At 35.9% G+C, this 21,982-nt stretch overlaps 1 protein-coding gene across 1 annotated transcript in view; it reads left to right on the forward strand.

Annotated features, from left to right (window-relative positions):
- Positions 1-21,982, forward strand: part of APOOL (apolipoprotein O like) — a gene marked incomplete at its 3' end in the record, with an annotated part of 48,439 nt that overhangs the window by 13,738 nt on the left and 12,719 nt on the right. The window contains exons 2-5 of the mRNA XM_080718554.1: positions 10,539-10,643; positions 15,892-16,011; positions 19,064-19,118; positions 20,315-20,413. Coding sequence (XP_080574680.1) covers positions 10,539-10,643; positions 15,892-16,011; positions 19,064-19,118; positions 20,315-20,413 — 379 coding nt within the window. The remainder of the gene's footprint in view (positions 1-10,538; positions 10,644-15,891; positions 16,012-19,063; positions 19,119-20,314; positions 20,414-21,982) is intronic.

Genomic DNA, 21,982 nt, shown 5'->3' on the forward strand with positions numbered 1-21,982 from the left:
ATTGTAATAAAGATGAACACAAGTTCTACAGAGTAGTTTCTACTTTAAGGAAACTCAAAGTTTTTTAAGTTTTTGAATAACTGCTAAGAACATACACAAATAAAATGGATATTATAAAATCATATATTTAAATATTATGATATAATATATACAAGAAAATCCTTAGCAATTCACGTAAGAGGAGACTCATGTATTATAACTGTAAGGCCTCATAGACCTGGAATTCTGATATTTAGATTATTAGTATTGAAGGAGTCAGCTTGTCAGCAGTGGCTCTGGGTTGAATATTGTTATGATATGTTTTAGGAATTCAAGGCAATTAGTCCAACTCAACCAGAAAGGCTAATTGAAGCTTACTTATATAGATAAGATTGGGTTAGAAAAGGCAAGATGGTGGAGTGCTGAAATGCCAAAGTGAGTTGGAATTTAACTTGAAGGCAAGGGGAAGCCCTTGAACCAAGTCTTACATGGTTTATGATTTTTTAAATGTAATATGAAATGGTGCAGACATGCAAAAAGTTAACAGCATTACAATGAGTAGTTTAAATGCAGTTGAAACCTCCTGTGCACTCCTCTAACCCTGATTGTATTCCTCTTGCTCCCCGAACCCTAACATAGCCAATCTCCTGATATTAGTATTTGAAATTAGTATACATGATTTTAGCCTTTTACTCTATGTGCATGTATCCCTTAACTTGTATACCATTGTTTTGCATGCTTTTAAGCTTTATGTAAGTTTTGCTTATATCGCATATATTCTTCCGCAATCTGTTCTCTCTCAGCAGTGAATGTCATGAACAATTCGTGTTTATGCGTAGCTCTAGTTCATTTATTTCCACTGCTGTACAGTATACCATGGTAGAAATATACCACATTTATTTTTTTTCATTCTCTTTATGGATATTATGGTCACTTCTCCCATCTTTTATTCATAACAGATAATATGCTGTTATGAATAAGCATATACATGCCTCTTTGGACTCCTGAGTTTCCCTTTTCTACCATAAAATAACTTAACCTATCTAAGCCTCAGCTTTATCTGTATAATTGGGATGGAGTAATGCTTTTTCCCAGGGTTATAAGCTAGGAAATACTAAATAGATAATACACAATGTTCACAACACTACATCTGTGCAATTTCAAATGTTCAATAATTGCTAGCTACTGTTGTCATTCTGTTTTAGAAAAATCTTTATATTCCCAGCACCTCATGTAGTTCAATATTACTTCTGATCTTTAGATCTCAATTTAACTCTCACATCCTTTATGCCAGTAGACTGATAAGCTTTCTTATGACAGTGAACATCAGGAGTCTCATGCAAGTTGAATAGAAATTTGTCATATATTATCATTTTATTAAAATAAATATTTATGTGTAGCCTTGTTTTTTAGAATTATTCTGGTTTCTTTCAGACCCTGAATACTTATTTAAGATATTTTTCATGACAGAAATCATCTTTATAATTGTAGTATATACTGTATTTATTTGATGTATAAAATGTTATCCTTTCTCCTTCATTCAGGCACTAAGCTAGAAATTTGAATGCAGAGGTTACTGCAGAGATTGTTTACTAGGGGGAAAAAAACTGTCTGGTGAAGCGTAAAATGGTTTTCATGGCTTAAGGAAAGTTTCTCTAAGAATAATCCAAATTGAAAGAGGTAAAATTCTAGTAGAGTGGGAATGAGAGTACCACTCTCATTGATCTTCTAAGAGCATCTAACTGATAAGAGTGTAAATTAAGGCATAATAGAGTCCCCAAACCTTTGAGGATTGAGATGCCGAAGGCTTTACAGTTCGGTAGCTATTTTACTCCTATAGCCTTTCCACAGGTTATTTATTTTTGTAAGTGGGGTTTTGTTTTATTTTATTTTATTTTATTTTATTTTTTCTTTTAACAATATTTTTATTGAACATAAATAGTATACATTTAAACTATATTTGGTGCCCTCCCCACCCCGTCCCTGTTTTCCCTTCTCCCCTCCCACCAATGGTTGTCCAGTTTAACCATGTCATATTCATAATTTTACACATATTCAGATGTAGACCCTCATTATTTTGATCTCAACATTTTAGTCCTCTGAAGTAGACTGTTTGAAATGCTGATACAGGTGGCCTAAATTGTATGGGTACATTTTTTTGTAGTTTAATTATTATAGTTGTGTTATTTGTTCTTAGTACCACCATCTTTTTCCAAGAGTTTTACAAGAATATGTAGGCATATTTAAACAATTTTTCTCTTTCAGCAAAGTATTTGCTTTTCATGTACCAGTATAATAAATAATACCATAGCTGAAAGACTCGGTTATGTACTCTACAGATTTAATGATAGTTTATTCACTTAGAGATGAATCACCTACTCATTATTTTCTGGAGAAAATAAGCACCCTGAGATGTACCAGTCCTCTGTTACTGACTCATTGGTGATTACTCTAAAACAGGGCATCCTTGCGTAAGACTTTTATGTTGCTGTTAGAAATAGCTCTTAGGCTGTATCTCCAAAATGAAGCAATAACACCTATTCCTCTTTTCAATTTCAGCCAGAAAAAAATACAGTAGTATCTCTTTTTAAGTAGAAGATGGGTTTAGTGTCTCTTGTTATTATCAGAAACTTTATTATCCTTGGAAAATTGTATAAGAGACACAGGTATATAGTTCACAAGTTAGAAAAGGGGAATTAAGATGTGTTTTCATGAGAAAGAAAGGCTAGACCTGTTCTGTATGACCCAGATATTTGAAGTAGACCAGTGAAAATTAAATGGACAAATTTCAAGCCAGTCTGCTGAAGAACTTTCCCACAGAGCTATAAAGAAAAGGGGGGGAACAATATATTGATGGAGGTTACTGGTATTGAAGAAGGCCACACATAGAGCAGTGGGGGTACATGGTAGCAAGTTTTGGAAGGGGTTTTAGTGTCATCATAGAAGTGGCTGGATCAAAAGAGCTTTAAGGAGCCTTTGCATTCTGAGACTGAATTTCTCATACTAAGACGGTGATGTGCCTGACATACAACCCTTACTTTTAAAACCAATCTCTCTTTTACAATTTTATGTTGAGTTCAGTAATCATTAGTGTACTCAAGAGCAGTCTTTGATCTTTAGAATCAATTTCTGTTTCTCCCATTTCCTACTTGATGTTTCTGAAGAGGTTAGGTTTTATTTGTTACATCTGTGTGTGTTTTCTGCAGAAATACGTGTATCATTTCTGTAGACCGAGGAAGTCACACTGAAAGGACAGTACTGATATAGCCAGTCACAGTACTCCCTCCTTTTGCTGATAAGGCAGCTCTTGGGAAAAAGAAAGAAAAAGCAGTAAATGGTGGTAAAATGAGAATTGTAAAACAATTTGGAACGAATGGTTATAGGGAAAAAATAAAAGGGTACAGGAAAACGGAAAGAAGAAAGAATAACAAGAACAGCTAAGAGATGGATATGCTACTTTTTCCTTTAACAAGGAGGGCAGACCACAACTTCTCTCTGGTCCCCACACAAATCTCGTAATCCAGAGTTTATAAACAGGCCCGAGTGTGTTGTCTTACAGTTCCATAATGAAAGGGGAAATGTGTTACCTAACTTTTCAGCCCCCTTACTACTACATCTTTGGGCCTCCATGAAATAAAACATTTTTTAAAGAAATAGTTAAGCAGTTGTATAAAGGAATATTTTTCCCTAGGGAATTCATTTATTAAAGCATTATTGGCTGTTCAAACCAGTTATGTGTATATGAATTTAAATAGAAAGTAACACATGTTAAAGTATTTGATGCAATATAATAATAATCACATTAATTGGACCAAGAAATTTCATTTATTCCAAGAATGGTGGTGCATGCCTAAAATCCCAACAGGTATGAGGTCAGTCTCAGCAATTTAGAATTCTTACAAACTTAGTGAGACCCTGTTTTAAAGAAGGTCGTGGGTGTAGGTTGGAGGTAGAGTGCCCCAGGATTCAATCCCTAGTACCAAAAAAAGGAAGGAATACATCTTGTCATTTCATGTCAGTTTAGAATTGTTTCCACTAAGAATCAAACTTGCTCTGTTGGCCACGTAGAAATGGTCTTCAGAAGGTTGACATTTGGTGAAGGAATGTTAATGAGAGTACTCTTCCATTTTTTCATTTATGAACTTTTTCTTCTATCATAATATTTGATTCTTAGCACATTCCTCTGAGGATTTTGTGATAAGTTTTATTTATGGTGGGACTTAGTCGATTGGGTATGAAAATGCTTCAGAGAATCCAGAGAGCTGCTAGCATATGTAAGATTTTCAGAGTACATTTTAGGAGAAGGTAGTTCATAATTTTCATTAGATTTTCAGAAAATATAACAGCGCTAAACCAGTCTTACAATTTTAGATTAGCCCTAACCTGTTTAGTTTATTGCCTCCACATATGCTTGGCATATAGACATTCCATAAATGTTGCATAGAAGCATTGACTAGATTCTGTATGTTTACTGCCTTATTGAAATCTGGGGATTGTTTCTTCACTTATTTTCGAGGTCCTTATTTCTAAAAAGTAGTCTTTTGGATACAAAGATATATAAGACTACCAAAGAACCTACCTTTTAGTAGAAAAATAGATCGTATACATTTAAAAAAGAATCTAACTTTATATTTGGTAAAATGTCAGATTAGTAGCCGGGCGTGGTGGCGCACACTTGTAATCCCAACATTTGGGAGGCTGAGACTGGAGGATTGTGGTTCTAGGACAGCCTCAGCTAGTAAGTGAGGCCCTCTGCAACTCAGTGAGACCCAGTATCAAAATAAAGAATAAAAAATAGGGCAGGGGGTGTAGCTCGGAGGTCAAATGCCCCTGGGTCCCATCCTCAGACCTGCAAAAAAAAAAAAAAAAAAAAAAAAAAAAAACAACTAGATTAGTGCTTCACACAAATGAAAGGTATATAACTTCAGAGAAATGATTTCAGGTAAGCTAGTGGGACATACATGAGCTAGGTCTTCAGGAAAGAACAGGGCTGTAAGTATATTCATTTTTTTTGAGTCCTTGCCCTGTGCTCGGTGCTGTTAGGTACAGAATTCAGAAGAATATTCCAGTAAGGAAGATGGAGTGAGAGAAAGCATTGAGGAGGGAATGTTCTTGAACATGTTTGGGGACTAGGAAGGTTAATTTAGCGAAAGTCACAGGATGTACGGAAGGAGAATAGAGGTTTTTTTTTTCCAGCTAGAAGAACAAAGCAGTGTTTTAGAAAGATTAATTCAGCATTGCTGTATAGTTTATTGAATATTCTTTTGAAATTTTATAGCATTTGAATTCTAAACTGGCAACATCTTGAACATCTTTCATTGGTGTTTTATTATCTTTTCAAATCAATAGAATGCTCTCAGTATTTCTCTCCTACATCTCCACAAGGTAAATAGAACCTAATATATATACATGTGAGATATATATATATATATATATATATATATATATATATATATATATACACACACACATACACACACACACACACACACACACACACATATATATATATATATATATATATATATATATATATCTTACATGTATTTATAAATGCATGTAAAAAGTAGCCATTAAGCCGGGCGTGGTGACACGCTAGGGAGGCTGAGACAGGAGGATCACACAGGTTCGAAGCCAGCCTCAGCAGGCTTAAGAGACCCTGTTTCCAAATAAAAAATATAAAGTAGGTCTGGGAGTGTACCCCGGAGGTAGAAGGCCCCTGGATTCCATCCCCAGTATCAGCAAAAAAAGAGCCATTAGATGTTTTTAAATACAATTACTGAGTTTGACAATATTTAGTATTTGTCTGACTCTGATTAGCATAAGGTGAATATAATATGCCAATCCGTTGTGCCATTTCTGGAGGGTTTTTATTGTTTACTTATATAGTTCTACTTTCTATATGTCTTTCTTTTTAATTTTCTTCTCCTTGGATTTTTATTTATGATAAACATTTGACAATTTGAAAAGTTACTCAGTGATAATTCCATCACCTCTTTTAAGTGATCAAAATGGTCTGAAATTCCAACACAACTTCGTTTTTTCATATAACATCTTAACTAATATCCATTTTTATACTTTTGTTGGTGCATTGTATTTATACCTCATAGTAAGTTTCCAAGCTGTATAAAACCGCACACAGGTCTTGGTGTGTTTCCCTTCAGGTCCCAACCTGCTACCCACCCTTCCCTTTACATAGTTGTGAGATTGGTAGTGATAACTTTATACAGGGGCATAGAATACTTTTTCTTTTATCAGTTTCTCCTTTTCTCCTCCCCGTCTCCTTCCACTATTCCACTGGTTACTCTTTCAATTACCTAAAGTCCCTTTTGTTTCCTATTTTCTCTGTAGCTTCCACATATGACACAAAACATTCGGCCCTTGAATTTCTGAAACTGCCTGACCTCACTTATAGCATAATTTTCTCTAATTCCATCCATTTTCCTGAAAATGACATAATTTTGTAGTTCTTTATGGCTGAGTAAAATTCCATTGTGTATATATACCACATTTTCATTATTTTTTCTTCTGTTGATGGGCACTTAGGTAGGTTCCATAATTCGGCTATTGTGAATTGTGCTGTTATTAACATAGATATGAGCTAGGCATGGTGGTGCACATCAGTAATTCTAGTACTTAGGAGACTGAGCTAGGAGGATTCAAGGTCATCCTCAGCAACTTATTGAAACCCTGTTTCAAAATTAAAAAATAACAAGGGCTAGGGTGTAGCTTGGAGGTAGAATGCCACTGGGTTCAATCTTCAGTACTCCCCCCTGCCAGAAAAAAATATGTGTGTGTGTGTGTGTGTGTGTGTGTGTGTGTGTGTGTGTGTGTGTAGTGATATGCATATATCACTATAGTTTTCTGACTAATTCTTTTGGACAGATACTGCAAAGTGAATGATCTCTATATTGATCTCCATAATTATTATAATAATTAGCAGCCCCAACAGTCGGGTATAGGAGTTCCTATTTCCTCACATCCTCTCCAGCATTTGTTTGTATTATTGATTATTGCAATTCTAACTGGAGTTTGATGGAATTTCAGTGTAATTTTGATTTGGTGATGATGTTGAACATTTTAAAACTTTAATTAGTTTGAATTTAAATAACTACACTTGAGTAGTGATTACCATATTGAGCAGCATTACTTTAGGAGCTGAAGTAATGTCCTTAGGTTTAGACAGTAGCCATTTCTACAACTGTAATTCAAAACTGCGTCTGTACAATTCCTAAGCTTAGATTTTTTTTTTATTATTACATATTGCCTCATCCAAAAGAGTCAAGGTGCCTGTGACGACATTAAGAAAGAATGGATGGACCTTACCCCACTGAGTAGATAATTGGGTTCTTTGAGAGGTATATTAATACTTCAGGCTCCTATCTCACTAAATTAATATTCTGGAGCACTAGGTCATAATTAAAAAATCAATCAGTACTTAGGATTTTTATAACATATTTTATATTAATTATATAAATATAATACAAGAACACTGGATTGTAGAAATAACTTTAGATATTAGCATACTTCAAAAGTATTTTTCTTATATCTAGGGAGTAGTGTCTTCAAAAATGTCAGGTCTAGTCGTGTATTTTTAAAATAGTTTTTATCTAGGAGTAGTGTCTTCAAAAATGTCAGGTCTAGTCGTGTATTTTTAAAATAGTTTTTATGTGTAAGAATTGACTTTTTTTTTCTGCAGTACTGGGGATGGAACCCAGGGGCATTCTACCTCCTAGTAACATCCCCAGCCCTATTTTTTATTCTTTATTTTGAAACAAAGTCTCACTAAGTTGCAGAGAACCTCCCTAAGTAGCAGAGGCTGTCTGCAACACGCATTCCTCCTGTCTCAGCCTCCCAAATGCTGGGATTACAAGCCTGTGCCATCACACCCTGCTACAATTGACATATTTTAAATAATAACTTGACTTTTTATTTTTAAAAGTTTCAAATTCCTAGGTAAGCACACTTGTTGGCATCAGTTTTGCTATATTTTTGGATCTGTATTAAAATACAAATTTTAATCTGGTTGATCATAAAATGCAATGTTTATTTCTAGAACCAGCAACAGAAATAGCAAGAAATACAAGACTTGTACAATAATTTTGTTTACATGCCCATGTAAGAGAAACAGAAAAAGAGAAATCAATGAATCATCCTTTTTAATTTTCTTCTCTGTTAAAAACAGATCTTATAAATAAATACCTTTTTGTTTTCTTTAAAAATGTATATCATGCTTAAGCACAATTTGCTGATGGCTTTTGAAGAATAAGCCCACAGACTCCTGAACCAGTGTCATCTTTGTGGCCGGCACCACTTAGTATACAGTGCTAACCACAGGGTGTGTGTGTGTGTGTGTGTGTGTGTGTGTGTGTGTGTATGAAAGAATAAGGTGTGAACTCTCAGACTCAATTCCTGTACAGATAACAAAGCACTCCTCAAAGGACCATTCAGGCAAGGAGAATGGACTGAGATTGAGTCACTCATCCCATACTGCTTTCCTTTCACATGTGCCTGGTGCCAGGTGGGCCTTCCTCAGGCCAGGTTAGGCATTCCTGGCTGCTTGGTTGTCCTCCTCCTGCTCTGCTTTCTGCCCTGGGCTGAGGGAGAGTTCCTCTTCCTCTGGGCTGGGCTGCATTGTTAGTGGGATAGGGGAGGGGGAGTGTTCAGCTTTTCTTTTCTGAGCTGTTGGCTCCCTGAGTTTTCTCGTCCTCTCCTCCCAACTTGATCTCCCAGTTCTGTCCCTGGAAACCTGCTTGGCCAGTGACTCCAGGGCTGAAGGAGCTGGGTAGATGCTTCTGGAGGTCTTAATAAGTAGGCAGGATCCAAGCTAAGTTGAAGGAGAACTGAGCAGACCAGGTTCTGGGAATATGAACAAAGGCTGGCTGGCATGGGGCTCACTGAAGTGTGTACTTTTGCCGTAGGGCTGACTGAGGTCAAAGGAGGAAATGTTCTGGTGGCCAATTCCCCAGAGTCACTAGTTGGGCGAGTCCTTGAAACCTGAATGTCCAAACTATGCAGCATTCAGGCAGCTGGAAATGTTGTTCCTAAGTCCGGAAAGGAGATCTTACCCACAGGCTGTACCCTCCGCCTCTGGCTTATTCTCTAATGGCAATGGGGTCAAATCACGGAGCTCACATTGGAAATTGGCCTTAGATACACCCCTGTACTACATGACCAGCGTGCTGCTTGTTTGGGGAAGGGTGGCATGTTGAGGTGGACCCTGGACAAAGGGGCATATTGCCAGCCCTGAGGGTGTAATGGAGCCACACCAGCACCGAGACGAGCCCCCCTTCTCGGCCCCCACATCGCACACATGTACAGCCAGCCCGGGCACTGGAACAGCTTAGTCAGTGTTGGGAGTGCCTGTTTCAAACAGTTCCCGCCCTTCTACCACCCATCATGCCTACAGGAGGATGAAATTAAAAACGCTGAAAAGGCAACTTGACAGGAGAAAGAGAAGAATACTAAGAACCACTATTTCTTACTGTGCAGAGCTTTGTAATTTCATGCGACCCTTATATTGAGTCCTGGCTTTATTTCCTGGGTACTAGGGGTCTTTTGGGAATGTCTCTGCCTGTTCCTATATGTTGGAGAATTGGTCCTATGTTTCCTTCTAGTTAGTGCAGTTTTCCTGGATTTTGTAATTGAAATTGAATTTTATCCAAAACAGTCACTATTGGCTTTAGATTGAGCACGAAACGGTTACAGTGGAATGCATTGGGAAAGAGAAAGACCAAGGATTAGTAATGGAAGCAAATTCTTCCTATGAGTAATCGAAATACAATTAGTACTTCTTGTGTGTGGTGCTAGAAATTGAACCCAGGGCCGTTCTACCTTCAACTACACCATCCCCAGCCCTATTTTTTTTTTATTTCTTCATGTGGAAATGGTCCCACTAAGTTGCTGAGAGCCCTGCTAAACTGCTGAGGCTGGCTTTGAACCTGTCATCCTCCTGTCTCAGCCTCCCAAGTACTGAGATTACAAGTGTGCACCACCACACGCAGCTACCCAGCTTAGAATTAGTCTTTTAAGATGCAATTTTGTACAACCTAGCCTAGCGTGGTGGCACACGCTTTTAATCCCAGCACTTGGGAGACTGAGATAGGAGGATCACAGGTTTGAGGAGACCTTCGGCAGCATAGAGAGATTCTTAGCAACCTAGCAAGGTCCTTTTTCAAAATAAAAAATAAAAAGGGCTGGGAGTGCAGCTTGGAGGTTGAATGCCCCTGGATTCAATCCCCAGTACCACACACACACACATAAAATGCAACCTGCATCACCCAGTACTCTAGGCCTTATCCTTGATTTATCCTCTGTTTTTCATAGCATTTATCAACTTGTAATATGCCACATTATATATATACACACACATATAAATATATATTATAGAAAGTGTGTGTGTGTGTGTGTGTGTGTGTGTGTGAAAGAAAGAGACTGAGATTGAGAACACAAGCCGTGAGCACACGCACGAGCAAGGAACCAAGCACTGGACTGAGAGGAGGGCACAGGACACAGGGGCTGGACAACTTTTAAATGTTGTTTTGATTTCTCTTTCTCAGATGGGAAAGCTGACAACCATGCCTGTGGGTCTGATCTATGCATCTGTAAGTGTACATATGGCCAAAGAAGAGGAATCGAAAAACCAGCTCTTACGACCAGAGCAGGTAATACACCTACAAAAGTTTAAGAACTTTGCATAATTTAAAGATATTACAGAAACTATGTTTTTTTGTTTTTGGTTTTGGTTTTTTTTAGGTACTGGGGGTACAACCCAGAGGCATTCTACCTCTGAGCTACACTCCTAGCTCTATTTTTTTGAAACAGGGTTTTACTGAGTTGCAAACAGCCTCACTAAGTAGTAGCTGAGGCCATCTGTGAACCTGGATCCTCCTGTCTCAGCCTCCCAAATGCTTAGGTTACAAGCGTGCACCACCACGCCTGGCTCATCCCTTTCTATTCTGAAAAAGGGTCTTGTTAACTTGCTGAGGCTGGCCTCAAACCCGCCTCAGCCTTCCAATACTGGGATTACAGGTGTGTGTCACCATACCGAGCTTGTTTTGTTTTTAAGTTACCTTATTTTTTAGAAATGGCTTTAATATCTCTCTTAGGTCATCTCTGTTTTGGGGAATAGAATACTGTGACACATATATAAGACAATCAGCTTAGAGGAGGAAAGATTTCTTTTGGTCCATAGTTTCAGCAGTTTCTGTCCATGGGTTCAGAGGTTTTAGACTGTGACCAGCTGCCTCCATTGCTTTGGGCCTGAGGTGAAGCAGGGCATCATGGTACAGGGACATGCAAGAAGAAAGTTGTTCAGCTGAAACAGAGAGGAAAGTAGTGAGAGAGAGTGAGAGAGAGGGGAAAAAGTACCAGGCACAAAATACAGGGCCATCCCCAATGACCTGCTTCCTCTCCCTGCCTACAGTTTCCTCCTGCTTCCAGAAGTTCATTCACCCATCAGTGGATTAATCTACCGATGAGGTCAGAGCCCTCTTGATCCCATCACTTCCTAGAGCCCCACCTCTGGATATTGCTACATTGGCACCATCCCTTCAATACATGAGTCTTTGGAAGATACTTCATACATAAGCCAGAATATTTTATTCCTGGATAGAAATATTGGCCGCTTTAACTATTCCTCGTGTTGTATCTTTGAGTTCTTTCACTCGTGATTGCTCTCTGCCACACATGTCCTGAATAGTGGTTTTTTAGGTATATGTATTTTGACTACTACAGGATAAGAATCAGACTCTTTCTCTTGTTCTAGGTGTTATATTCTATATATGCTACCTAAGATCATACTAGTTTTATGTTTGTTTTTGTTTGGAATTTTCAGAAGCAGAAGCAACAGTGCACATTAGTTAACCTTTGACCATGACATAGTAAACTTGCAGTTTTCTAAAATTCCTTTAATGTTTATACATGGAATTCTGGCAAGCTGTGTTTTCTCTTGGTCTCTACTTGTGCGTTTGGACTTTTGGACTCCGTTGTTAGTTGTATTTATGTCTATTTAAATTTCATCTTGTTAATCTGGCCTGTCATGTCAGCCTGTTGAGCTGTGTAATTCACCATGGTGCTATTTATGTCTTCCAACCTCAAGTGCTTACTAATGTATTCTTAAGTCAGATAGGCCTGAGTCTGAATTCTGACTTCACCACTAACTTGGGCCATGTAAGTACTCTGTTGTATAAATGTACTCCCATCAAATGTACAACTTTTATAAATTTGGGGAAATTTAGAGTATTTCCAATTATTTCACTATTACACAGTGCTTTTAATATGTCAGACACTACCATTAACAATGGGCAGAATTCTTAATCACACAAGTATTCTATTACATAAATGTATAAATATGCTTCATCAAATGTACAACTCATAAATTATTGGAACTATACAGTATTTCCGGTTATTTTGCTGTTATACGGTGCTTATTGAACGACCTTGTGCCTAAATCTCTATATATATCTTTAACTTTTTCCTTAGGATGGATTTCTAGAAGTTGTAGGTGAGGAGGCAAAAAACACTGATATATTGACAAACTGACACGCAAAAATGTGATGTTTGTATATTCAGCAAAGAACATTTCCTGAAATCCTTCTGTATGTGAAGGAGACATTATTCTAAGCACTGTGTAAAGTTTTATTAATTTTTATTTTTTTATTTTTTTTAATTTATTTTTTATTGGTGCAATGTATTCATACGTCATAGTGGTATAAAGAAAATACTTTTTTAGACATACATGCACATCTCGCCCAGTTAGTCCCTACCCGATCCCCACCCTATTCCCTCCCCATCCCTCCTTCCCACGCTTGGCTTACTGGTTGACATCTAGTATTATAGCAATTTATACAATATTAACATTGATAATCTCACATAACAGTTTCATTTGTTTGGTACCAAACTTTTGATGACTTAAAGATAACATTTCAATATTTCTTTTTGCTTTCTTTCTTACCAGAGAATATTTTTTCTTTTTTTTTTTTTAGGTGAAACTATCATACATTTATTTATTTATTTTTCAGAAAAAATCTATCCTGATATGTAATATGGACTCTAGATACCCAAAACAGTCTCAAAGAAGAACAAAGCTAGAAGATGTATATTTTCTGATTTCAAACCATATAAAGCTACAATAATTGAAATTATTAATTTTTATGAGTAAACTCACTTCCCTACATACTTGCTGATTCTCAGTCTTCTTTCTATTTATCTCAGAGGGATGATATTTTTAAGCCTTCCTTGACAGTCCTATATGCACTTCAAAATCTAAGTAGGTGGCATTTGTCCATAGTAGGTGAATTCCCATATTTCTGAATTTTAAATTAATGCATCTTTGTTATGTAATATATAGAATTATTTGATATTTATTGTATCCCTCTGTACACTTCAATTAGAATTTAATTGAAGTACTTAACAAAACAAAGTGTCTTGCCAACTGTGTACGAGTTACTATTCACAAAGTCAGTATCTAAATTTAGAATTTTTGAAGTGATGAAAATGTGATTTACATGTAGCACTTCCAACTCCTTTTATTGTGCAAAGTGAGGTAAACCTCTCTTTAAATATATTTACTATAAAACCAGAATACCTTATGAATAGGCATTGTGATTATTCGAATCCTTTGGTAAGGTTGTAGTTAGCCAGAAAATCCTTTTCTAATTCAATACTTCTTGTAAAACATCTTTTTAGAAAGTATCTGTATGTCCCTGCCTTTGTAAGTGCCATCTAGTGACCATAATTAAATCTCCCTTTAGTGAAACAATTCTGCAGAACCATAGGATAATCGTTTTTAACCATGAAATTTCCAGTATTTAGATCAGTAAAATGACTGGTTAACTGGGCTGCACATAAACAGTCAGACATATACCTTCCCGGATATTTCTTCTTTACCTCCCTCTGACATGAGCTTGACTTATTTTCATTTGCTTCTTTTCACCCCACCAAGAAATAAATAACTGAGAGAAAAATATCGATTTGAGTGTTCTAGTTACTTTGGTTCAATTTAATTTTAATGTGCTTTTATAGCTTCCTGAATCTAGTAATTTCTGAGTCAGGAACAGACTGTATTTGTACAGTAAGTGGCATTTAAGCCTGAGGCCACCAATCTCTAATGAGAATGTTGTCTCAGTGGAGACTACAGTAACATCCTACTGGCTGCTTCTTAAAATTCTCACAATAGAACTGAAATGCTTTTATCGAAACCTTTCGACTCTGCTTGAATGCCCATGCCTAAAAAGGAAAATACTTTAAAGCACTGGTTCTTTACCATTTTGACCCTTTTGCAAGTCTGATGAAAATTTTAGATGCCCCTCCTAGAAAAAAAACACATACAAAATTTTGCTTACCATAAACCACAAATGACTTTTTCTTTAAAATGTTAACTGTAATGTAGATTAGGGTATAAATTAAGAATCAGTAGGTTTTGAGGAGGATAGGAGAAAGATGAAGAATAATTATTAATAAATTTAGAAACTGCGGAGTATAAAGAATAGACAGGGGATTAGGACTGGCAAACATATACATAAATAATTTTGCCCACTCTTAACACCAGTACATCCGTGCACAGGAGTCATTCTAGGGGGGAGAAAACTTCCCTACCTACAGTGCACATGTATTTCATATACAATACTCACTTTTAATATATAAAGTATGCCTTTCTGATGACACGTGGTTGTCAGCTTGGTAAATTTCAATCCAAGCATTAGTCCAAAAAGAGAAAACACTAAATCTTTAATCTTAGTATGCGTAGCAAAGTGTCATTTAAAGGGAAAACAAGACTTTTTCAACCTACCACTGGAAAAGTTTTACCAAACAGATGCTTTTTTTTTGCAGTGCTGAGATCAAATACATATTCTTGCACATGTGAGGTAATCACTCTGTTAATGAGCCAGGTCCCCATACCTTTTAATTTCTTAAATTGACAGATAAAATTGTATGTACTTGCCTTGTACAACACGATGATTTGAATATATATGTATTGTGGAATATCTTTATCTAGCTACTTAATAAATAAAAATGGATTGATTACCTTGCATAATTATTATTTTTGTGATGAAGACAATTTACATTCACTCTCTTGGTGTTTTTCAAGAATATAGTATATTACTAGGTCTTATCTCATCTTCCGTTTTCGGTAAAGGATCAAATCCAATACGATTAATTATCTCATTCACTATGGATTTTTAAACTTGATTCTTCTGAATTGCATCTTCATCAAACATCATAGGAAGATGAACATAGAAGCAAAAATATTTTTATTTTTAACGTAATCATGTACCTACCACCCAGTTGAAAGGAAAAACAAAATGGCATCCCCTGTGTGCCAATCTTGTTCCTTTCAAAGATAACCAGTACTCTAAATTTGTAATATTTGTATTTGGGGTTGTATACGTATTTAAACTAAATATTGACAGAAACATACCTGCATGCAGTTTTCAGTATCTTACCTTTTTTTTACTTAATATGTTCCTGAGATTTACCCAGATTTTCCATGTAGATGTAATTTTTTCTATTTAATCCCTAATTTATAATGTTTTATGACATTCATTATGACATTAGGTTAATTGTCCATTTTACTGTTGATGGACATTTGAGTTCTCAGATTTATTGGAATGTTTTGCTGTGAATGTTATTGTACATACCTCTTGTGTGTCAAGTATGGTAATTTCCTCAAAATATACCTGGTAATCGAAGCACTGGGTCATACTATATGTGGCATCACTTAATTTCTGACCTCTCAGTGGTATTTCTGCTGAAATGTAAATTTACTACTTCATCCCTGCATATAAGATGGTTTTCAATTTTTTCAGCAATTTTATTTGTTCTTAGGAGGAAGGTTGAGGATTTCCAGTCTACCATACTGCTAGAAAAACTATTTTATGGTTTTGAAGTGATTTTTCTTTTGCCCTCTAGCTTCCCATATATACTGCCCCACCTCTCCAATCGAAGTATATTGAAGAGCAGCCTGGATATTTACAATTGGGCTTTGCATCCATCCGTACTACAACTGGTCATTACTTTGGCTGGTGCAAGGTAAGTCTGTTCTGATAGTGGTTTAATATTAGAGGTTTCTGATATTGATAACTTGAATTGTTTCAAGTTATCTATTGATGTATAAAAAAGTACTCCCAAACTTAATGGCTTAAAATAACAGTCATTATATTGCATGATTTTGGGGGTAGGGAATTTGATCAGAGTCAGACAGGTGACGTATTGACTGGGGTCACCCTGTGGTAGTAGTCTGACAAATGGGCTGATCTAGAGAGTCCAAGACATCTTTATTTGCATCTCTGGTACTTTGCCAAGGATGGTTGGAAGGCTGGGTTCAGCTGGGATTATTGACTGAATCATCTATATTTTATCTCAAAGTGTGGTTTTGAGGTATATAATTTTTGTTTTCGGGTTTGGGGGTGGAACCCAGGGGCATTTGACCTCCGAGCTGCACCCACTGCCCTATTTTTTTTTTTATTCTTTATTTTGAAACCGGGTCTCACTGAGTTGCAAAGGGCCTCACTAGGTAGCTGAGGCTGTCCCCAAACCGTGATCCTCCGGTCTTAGCCTCCCGAATGCTGGGATTACTAAGCATGTACCACGCCTGGCGAGGTATATAATTTACACGTGCAGTTCAGGGCTCCTAAAGACATTGTACAATAGGCCCTAGGAAGAATTTGCCATGCTCTTACATATCTTCATATGTCCATAAAAGTCACTTCTATAGCATTCTTTTGTAAAAATCAACTAAGGCCATCCCTATTTTAATGGAAGATGAACTAGATACTACCCATCAGTTAGAGTAGCAGCCAATACTTTGTAACCAAATTTAACCTTCTATACATCTATTGCATAAATTAGTGTAGTTTTGCAAGCATTTGTGTCAGCTGGCATGTACAGAGAATTACTTTCTACAAGGAGTTCTGAGATTGCTTTTGAATTATTTCGTACTTGACTAAGGGAAATGCTTTTTTGTTGTTGGAGCTAGCTCATAAAACCATTCTAGGCAGTGGCAGCTATTGGGCAAAGTACAGCGCACCAGATTTTGATGCTGAGCCTTGAATCAGCCATGCCCAAGAGTGGAAGTGGTGAAGTGAGCTGATATAACACTTGTGTCTAATTATCAGTACATAAACATAGCTATGTTAGCATCAATATCTCCAATGTGAGTATCCTAATGACAATATTGGTACCAGCGTTTTCATCATTCTGACTTAACCATACAGCTTTTCCCCAAATATAGCCTATTAGGTGAACCCTTGTGCCTTGTTGTTTCTAAGCCATTTCTTTGAAAAAGAAAATTCTAATGATTTGTGAAAAATAATACATCCTTAGGTGAAACATCAAATCACTGAACTCTTGGTCATTCCAGATGATGCTTCAAACATCTGATGAGTACATGGTGTTATTTGTGATAATTTGTGCTTTTCATACAATTCTAATAGTACGCGTTGTACTACACACTCTTAATAGTTTGGTGTCTAAGGGAAATGTTTTAACTAATTATGGTCTGACTCATGCCCCCTGAGGATATGTGCCAATAGCTAGATGATTCAGACTTCAGTCTCCTGAGACCTAATTTTCCATAGTGTTCTCAGATGTGTCTTCACTGAGGTAAATTGTTTCTGAGAGATCTTTAAATTGCTATCGCAACTATCACCCCATTTAAGACCGAAAGAACACTTTATTCTGTTAATATGCTGAAACAAATAGGCTGAAGAGCACTTTCAAATGCATTTCATCTTCAATGTAAACAACTTCTCCTCTCTAATTTTTCCTATAAACATAATCTATTTTTTAAAAATTATACCTGATTTGAATCACATTCTGCATGAAACCTAGACTCATGTAGGGAAAATTCAATTCCTACTCCTACTCTTTAGTGTTTAAAAATTTAGGTAGCAGTGCCCCCCAGTGGTAAAAATGAATTCCTAAACACAGCTAAAGAGATTTTTTTTCCCCTGAACACTAGCTTTCTTCTTTAATCATTAAATGATTTATACTCAGCTAGTAAATAGTTATTTTAATGTTAAATTTGAAAATTTCTCAAGACATACCCTCAAGAGAAATACCTAAGTGGAACTTAAGGTCTATGCTGGTTTGTATTGCTGTAATAAACCAGGATGAACAGGACAGACCTCTGTATCTTTGTTCACCATTAAAATGAGACAAAATTACTACAGCAAGATAGCTTGGCAGTAATGATTCTTTCTTTACTATATAACGTAATATAATTATTTCTGTTTTTCTGCCTTGAAAATCTCTTTTTTATTGCATAGTTTCATAACAGCTAGTTCATAAAAGGAGACTGTATTTTTGAATTGTGTTTTCCAGTTCATACAGCCTGGTTCAATGTAAATCATTTTGGGACATCATATTTCTTATGATATAAATGAAATAGTGCCTACCACTCAACAGATATAATAGTCTTTCTTGACTTTAAAATAAATTAGAATGGGAAAAGGAAAGATTTGCTTTAAAGCTTCAGTCCCGCTAATGAGTTAATATAATCATAATTTATGGATGATTTTGTTTCTGTTTTTAAAAAAGGTAAATAGTGAGTAGTCTCTGAAGGATGATTTCTATGCTGAGATAAGTATCTTATTTGAAATTTTTTCAAATGCACAGAAAAAAAAAGATTAAGCTCTTTAGGCTTTTTTCTGTTTTTTCTCCAAAAATCATTATGTTGTTGTCATTGCATCTTTATTAATCAGATGTTGTTTCTCTGCAAAATAAACCTCCCTCCATGCTTTATTCAAATTTCATTTATTTCTCTATGCCATTACAAACTAAGATGCTAAGTCTTTAGATTTTCAGTATCTTTTCTATGAACCACTCTTATTTATTGTATAGACATGTTTTGTACGAGAAAAATAATAAATATTATTCGTGTTAAATAGAATGAAAAGCAGTAAATGAAGAGAAGATAAGTTGAGCAAGTATCTTCATAGTGAATAAATAACACAGCTGGGTTTAGATTTGGGTGTAGTGCTAAGTTGAATTTTTAATATAATCTCAGAAATGTAAGACATTTTACCTAATTATCAACAGCTTTAAAAATGTAGATGTCCTTTTCTCCCCTTTTTTTACTCAGAGTGTTTATGTCTTTGTGAAAAATGGTATAATGGATACAGTACAACTTGGAAAAGGTAGGTGAGTGAACCATTTTTAGTAAGAAATTATCTATTTTATGTTTTTGTTTTGAAACAGGGCCTCACTGAGTTATAGAGGCTGTCTGGAACCTGTGATCCTCTTATCTCATCCTCCCAAGTACTGGGATTACAGGTGTGTACCACCACACCTATTTAGAAATATCATAATATTTGCCAGGCTTGTAAAATCCAGTATTCAGGAGGCTGAGACAGGAGCATCACAGGTTCATGGGCAGCCTCAGCTACTTAGTGAGGCCCTCTGCAACTTAGTGAGATTTTGTTTCAAAATAAAACATAAGGCTGGGGCTGTAGCTCAGAGGTAGAATGCCCCTGGGTTCAATTCCAGTACCACAGAAATAAATAAATGAATGAGTAAGTAAGTAAATAAAAAATCATAAAATTTAATTCTTTTACCAACTCAGAAAATAGTCTGTAGTATATTGATAACAACACAGTAATAGTATCTACCACTTATTTAGCACTTATTATGTAGCATATTAAGAATTCAAAATTATATCCCCCCATCAGTCTTAAGGAATATGATTATATGTGTGACCACCATTAAACTAATCAAAGAATGTATTTTGGAACCAGAAACAATTTAAATATCCAGAAAGCCAAGACATCTGAACTTTGTTTACTGTCATCTGACTATGCTCATTATCCTGACAACTGTTACCAACCAAGAGGTTATTAGGGAATTATTCTGAGGTTATTGGCGAATAGTTGCAAGCACGGTATAGTAGCAAAATTCTTTAATCACATATCTATTCCATTTCTTTCTGGATCCTACCAATGTTAGAACAGTTGATGCAAATGCACGTTCATTATATGGATTGATATAATACATACACAATCAGGGATTTATACTTCATAATATTATGATATACCCTCTAGCATCATATTTCATTGAGGAGTAATAATCATCTATATCATTAAGAAAATAAACATCATTAAATTTACTATGAAAGGGAGCCTTATTTTGCAATTAACTATATTATAGCCATTATAACTAACATTTTAGGTTGCTGCTCATATTACCATTTTGTATAATTCTGTTGAAGAATGTTTAAATCATCCTTTTTTTTACTGTCTACCATTAAGATAATCTTTTTAACCTTTCTGCATTAAACCTATATAGAATGTCCAATTATAGTCAGTCACTTATATTAATTTTTAACTGATTTCTTGAGATGCATATATCTATCTGAAGAATCCTCCTCGAGATTTTCTCCCAAAAATAGGAGTGATTACAGTATCAGGATTGGCAGGATTGTTTTCAGCAAGAAAAGGTAAGTTTTTAAAATATATTCTCTTTCACTGCTATTATATTAATTTCTAAATTTTACTGTCATGAGTAAACCTTATAACCTTTAATTGAATAATAAAAGATAAGCTACTATAAAATATTTTAGATTTTATAGTACACTATGATTACTTTTTTTGTGTGTGGTACCAGGTAGTGAACCCAGGTGCATTCTAACTCTGAGCTACACCCCAGCCCTATTTTTAACTCTTTATATTGAATCAGGGTCTCATTAAGTTGTAAAGGGCCTCACTAAGTAGCCAAAGCTGGCTGCAAACCTCCATCCACCTGTCTCAGCCTCCCAAGTACTGGGATTATAAACTTGCACCAATATACCTGGCTTCACTATGCTTACTTTTATTAAGATTTAAAAAAAAATTTTCACCATCACTAGTCATTAGGGAAATGCAGATGAAATCCATAGTGAGATAAGTAACACACCTATTTAGGTGTCTGAAATTTATAAAACTGACTATATTGACTATAGTCAAGAATCTAGGCAACTGAAATGATCATGCATTGTTGGTAACAGTGATAGGCATTCTGGAAAAAATTTGACAGTTTCTTATAAAGTTAAACATATACTTATCATAGTACTTAACAGTCTCACTCCTGGGTATTTACCCTGGAGAAATCTAAAAACTGTACACAGTTGTTTATAGTAGCTCTAGTCTTAGTCATAAAAAGCTAGAAGCAACCCAGATATTCTTTGGGTAAATGGATAGACTAAATTGTGACATATCCATCCAAAGTAGTATTATTCAGCAGCAAAAAGGAGTGCTTTATCGACTAATGGAGCAATCTTGATGAATCTGTGTGAAAGAAGTCAGTCTGTGTATGATTCTCTTTAGATGATATTCTCAAAAAGACAAAACTATGGTTATGGGAACAGAGAACAGATCATTGGTTCCCAGAGATTAGGAATAAGGAAAACATTTGACTACAAAAGGGTAGCATGGCACTTTTTATTTTATTTTATTTTATTTTTTTTGGTGTTTCTATGGATTGAACCCAGGAGCATTCTTCCTTTCGGCTACACCCCCAGTCCTTTTTGGTTTTTGTTTTGAACCAGGGTTTCCTTGGGTTGTTGAGAATCCTACTAAATTGCTGAGGCTGTCCATAACCTGTTATCCTCCTCCAGTTTCAGCTTCTCAAGTACTGGGATTACTGGCATGTACCAGTATTTATTATTTATTATTCTAACACATGAATTTATTCTAACACATGAATTTATTATTCTAACACATGAAAAACTTCTAATTTAATAAGTATTATAACTTTTTCAGTAGGAAATAATTAAAAACCACGATCACCCCATATAGCAATAAGACTCAACAAATAAGATTTTTATACTTTTTAAAATTTTTTTATTGCTGGGCGTGGTGGCGCACACTTGTAATCTCAGCATTCAGGAGGCTGAGACCTGGAGGATTGTGGTTCGCCGACAGCCTCAGATACTTAGTGAGGCCTTCTGCAACTCAGTGAGACCTGGTTTCAAAATAAAGAATAAAAAATAGGGCAGGGGTTGTAGCTCAGAGGTCAAATGCCCCTGGGT

Source organism: Muscardinus avellanarius, assembly GCF_963383645.1.
Source record: "Muscardinus avellanarius genome assembly, chromosome: X".
Taxonomy (NCBI): Eukaryota; Metazoa; Chordata; class Mammalia; order Rodentia; family Gliridae; genus Muscardinus; species Muscardinus avellanarius.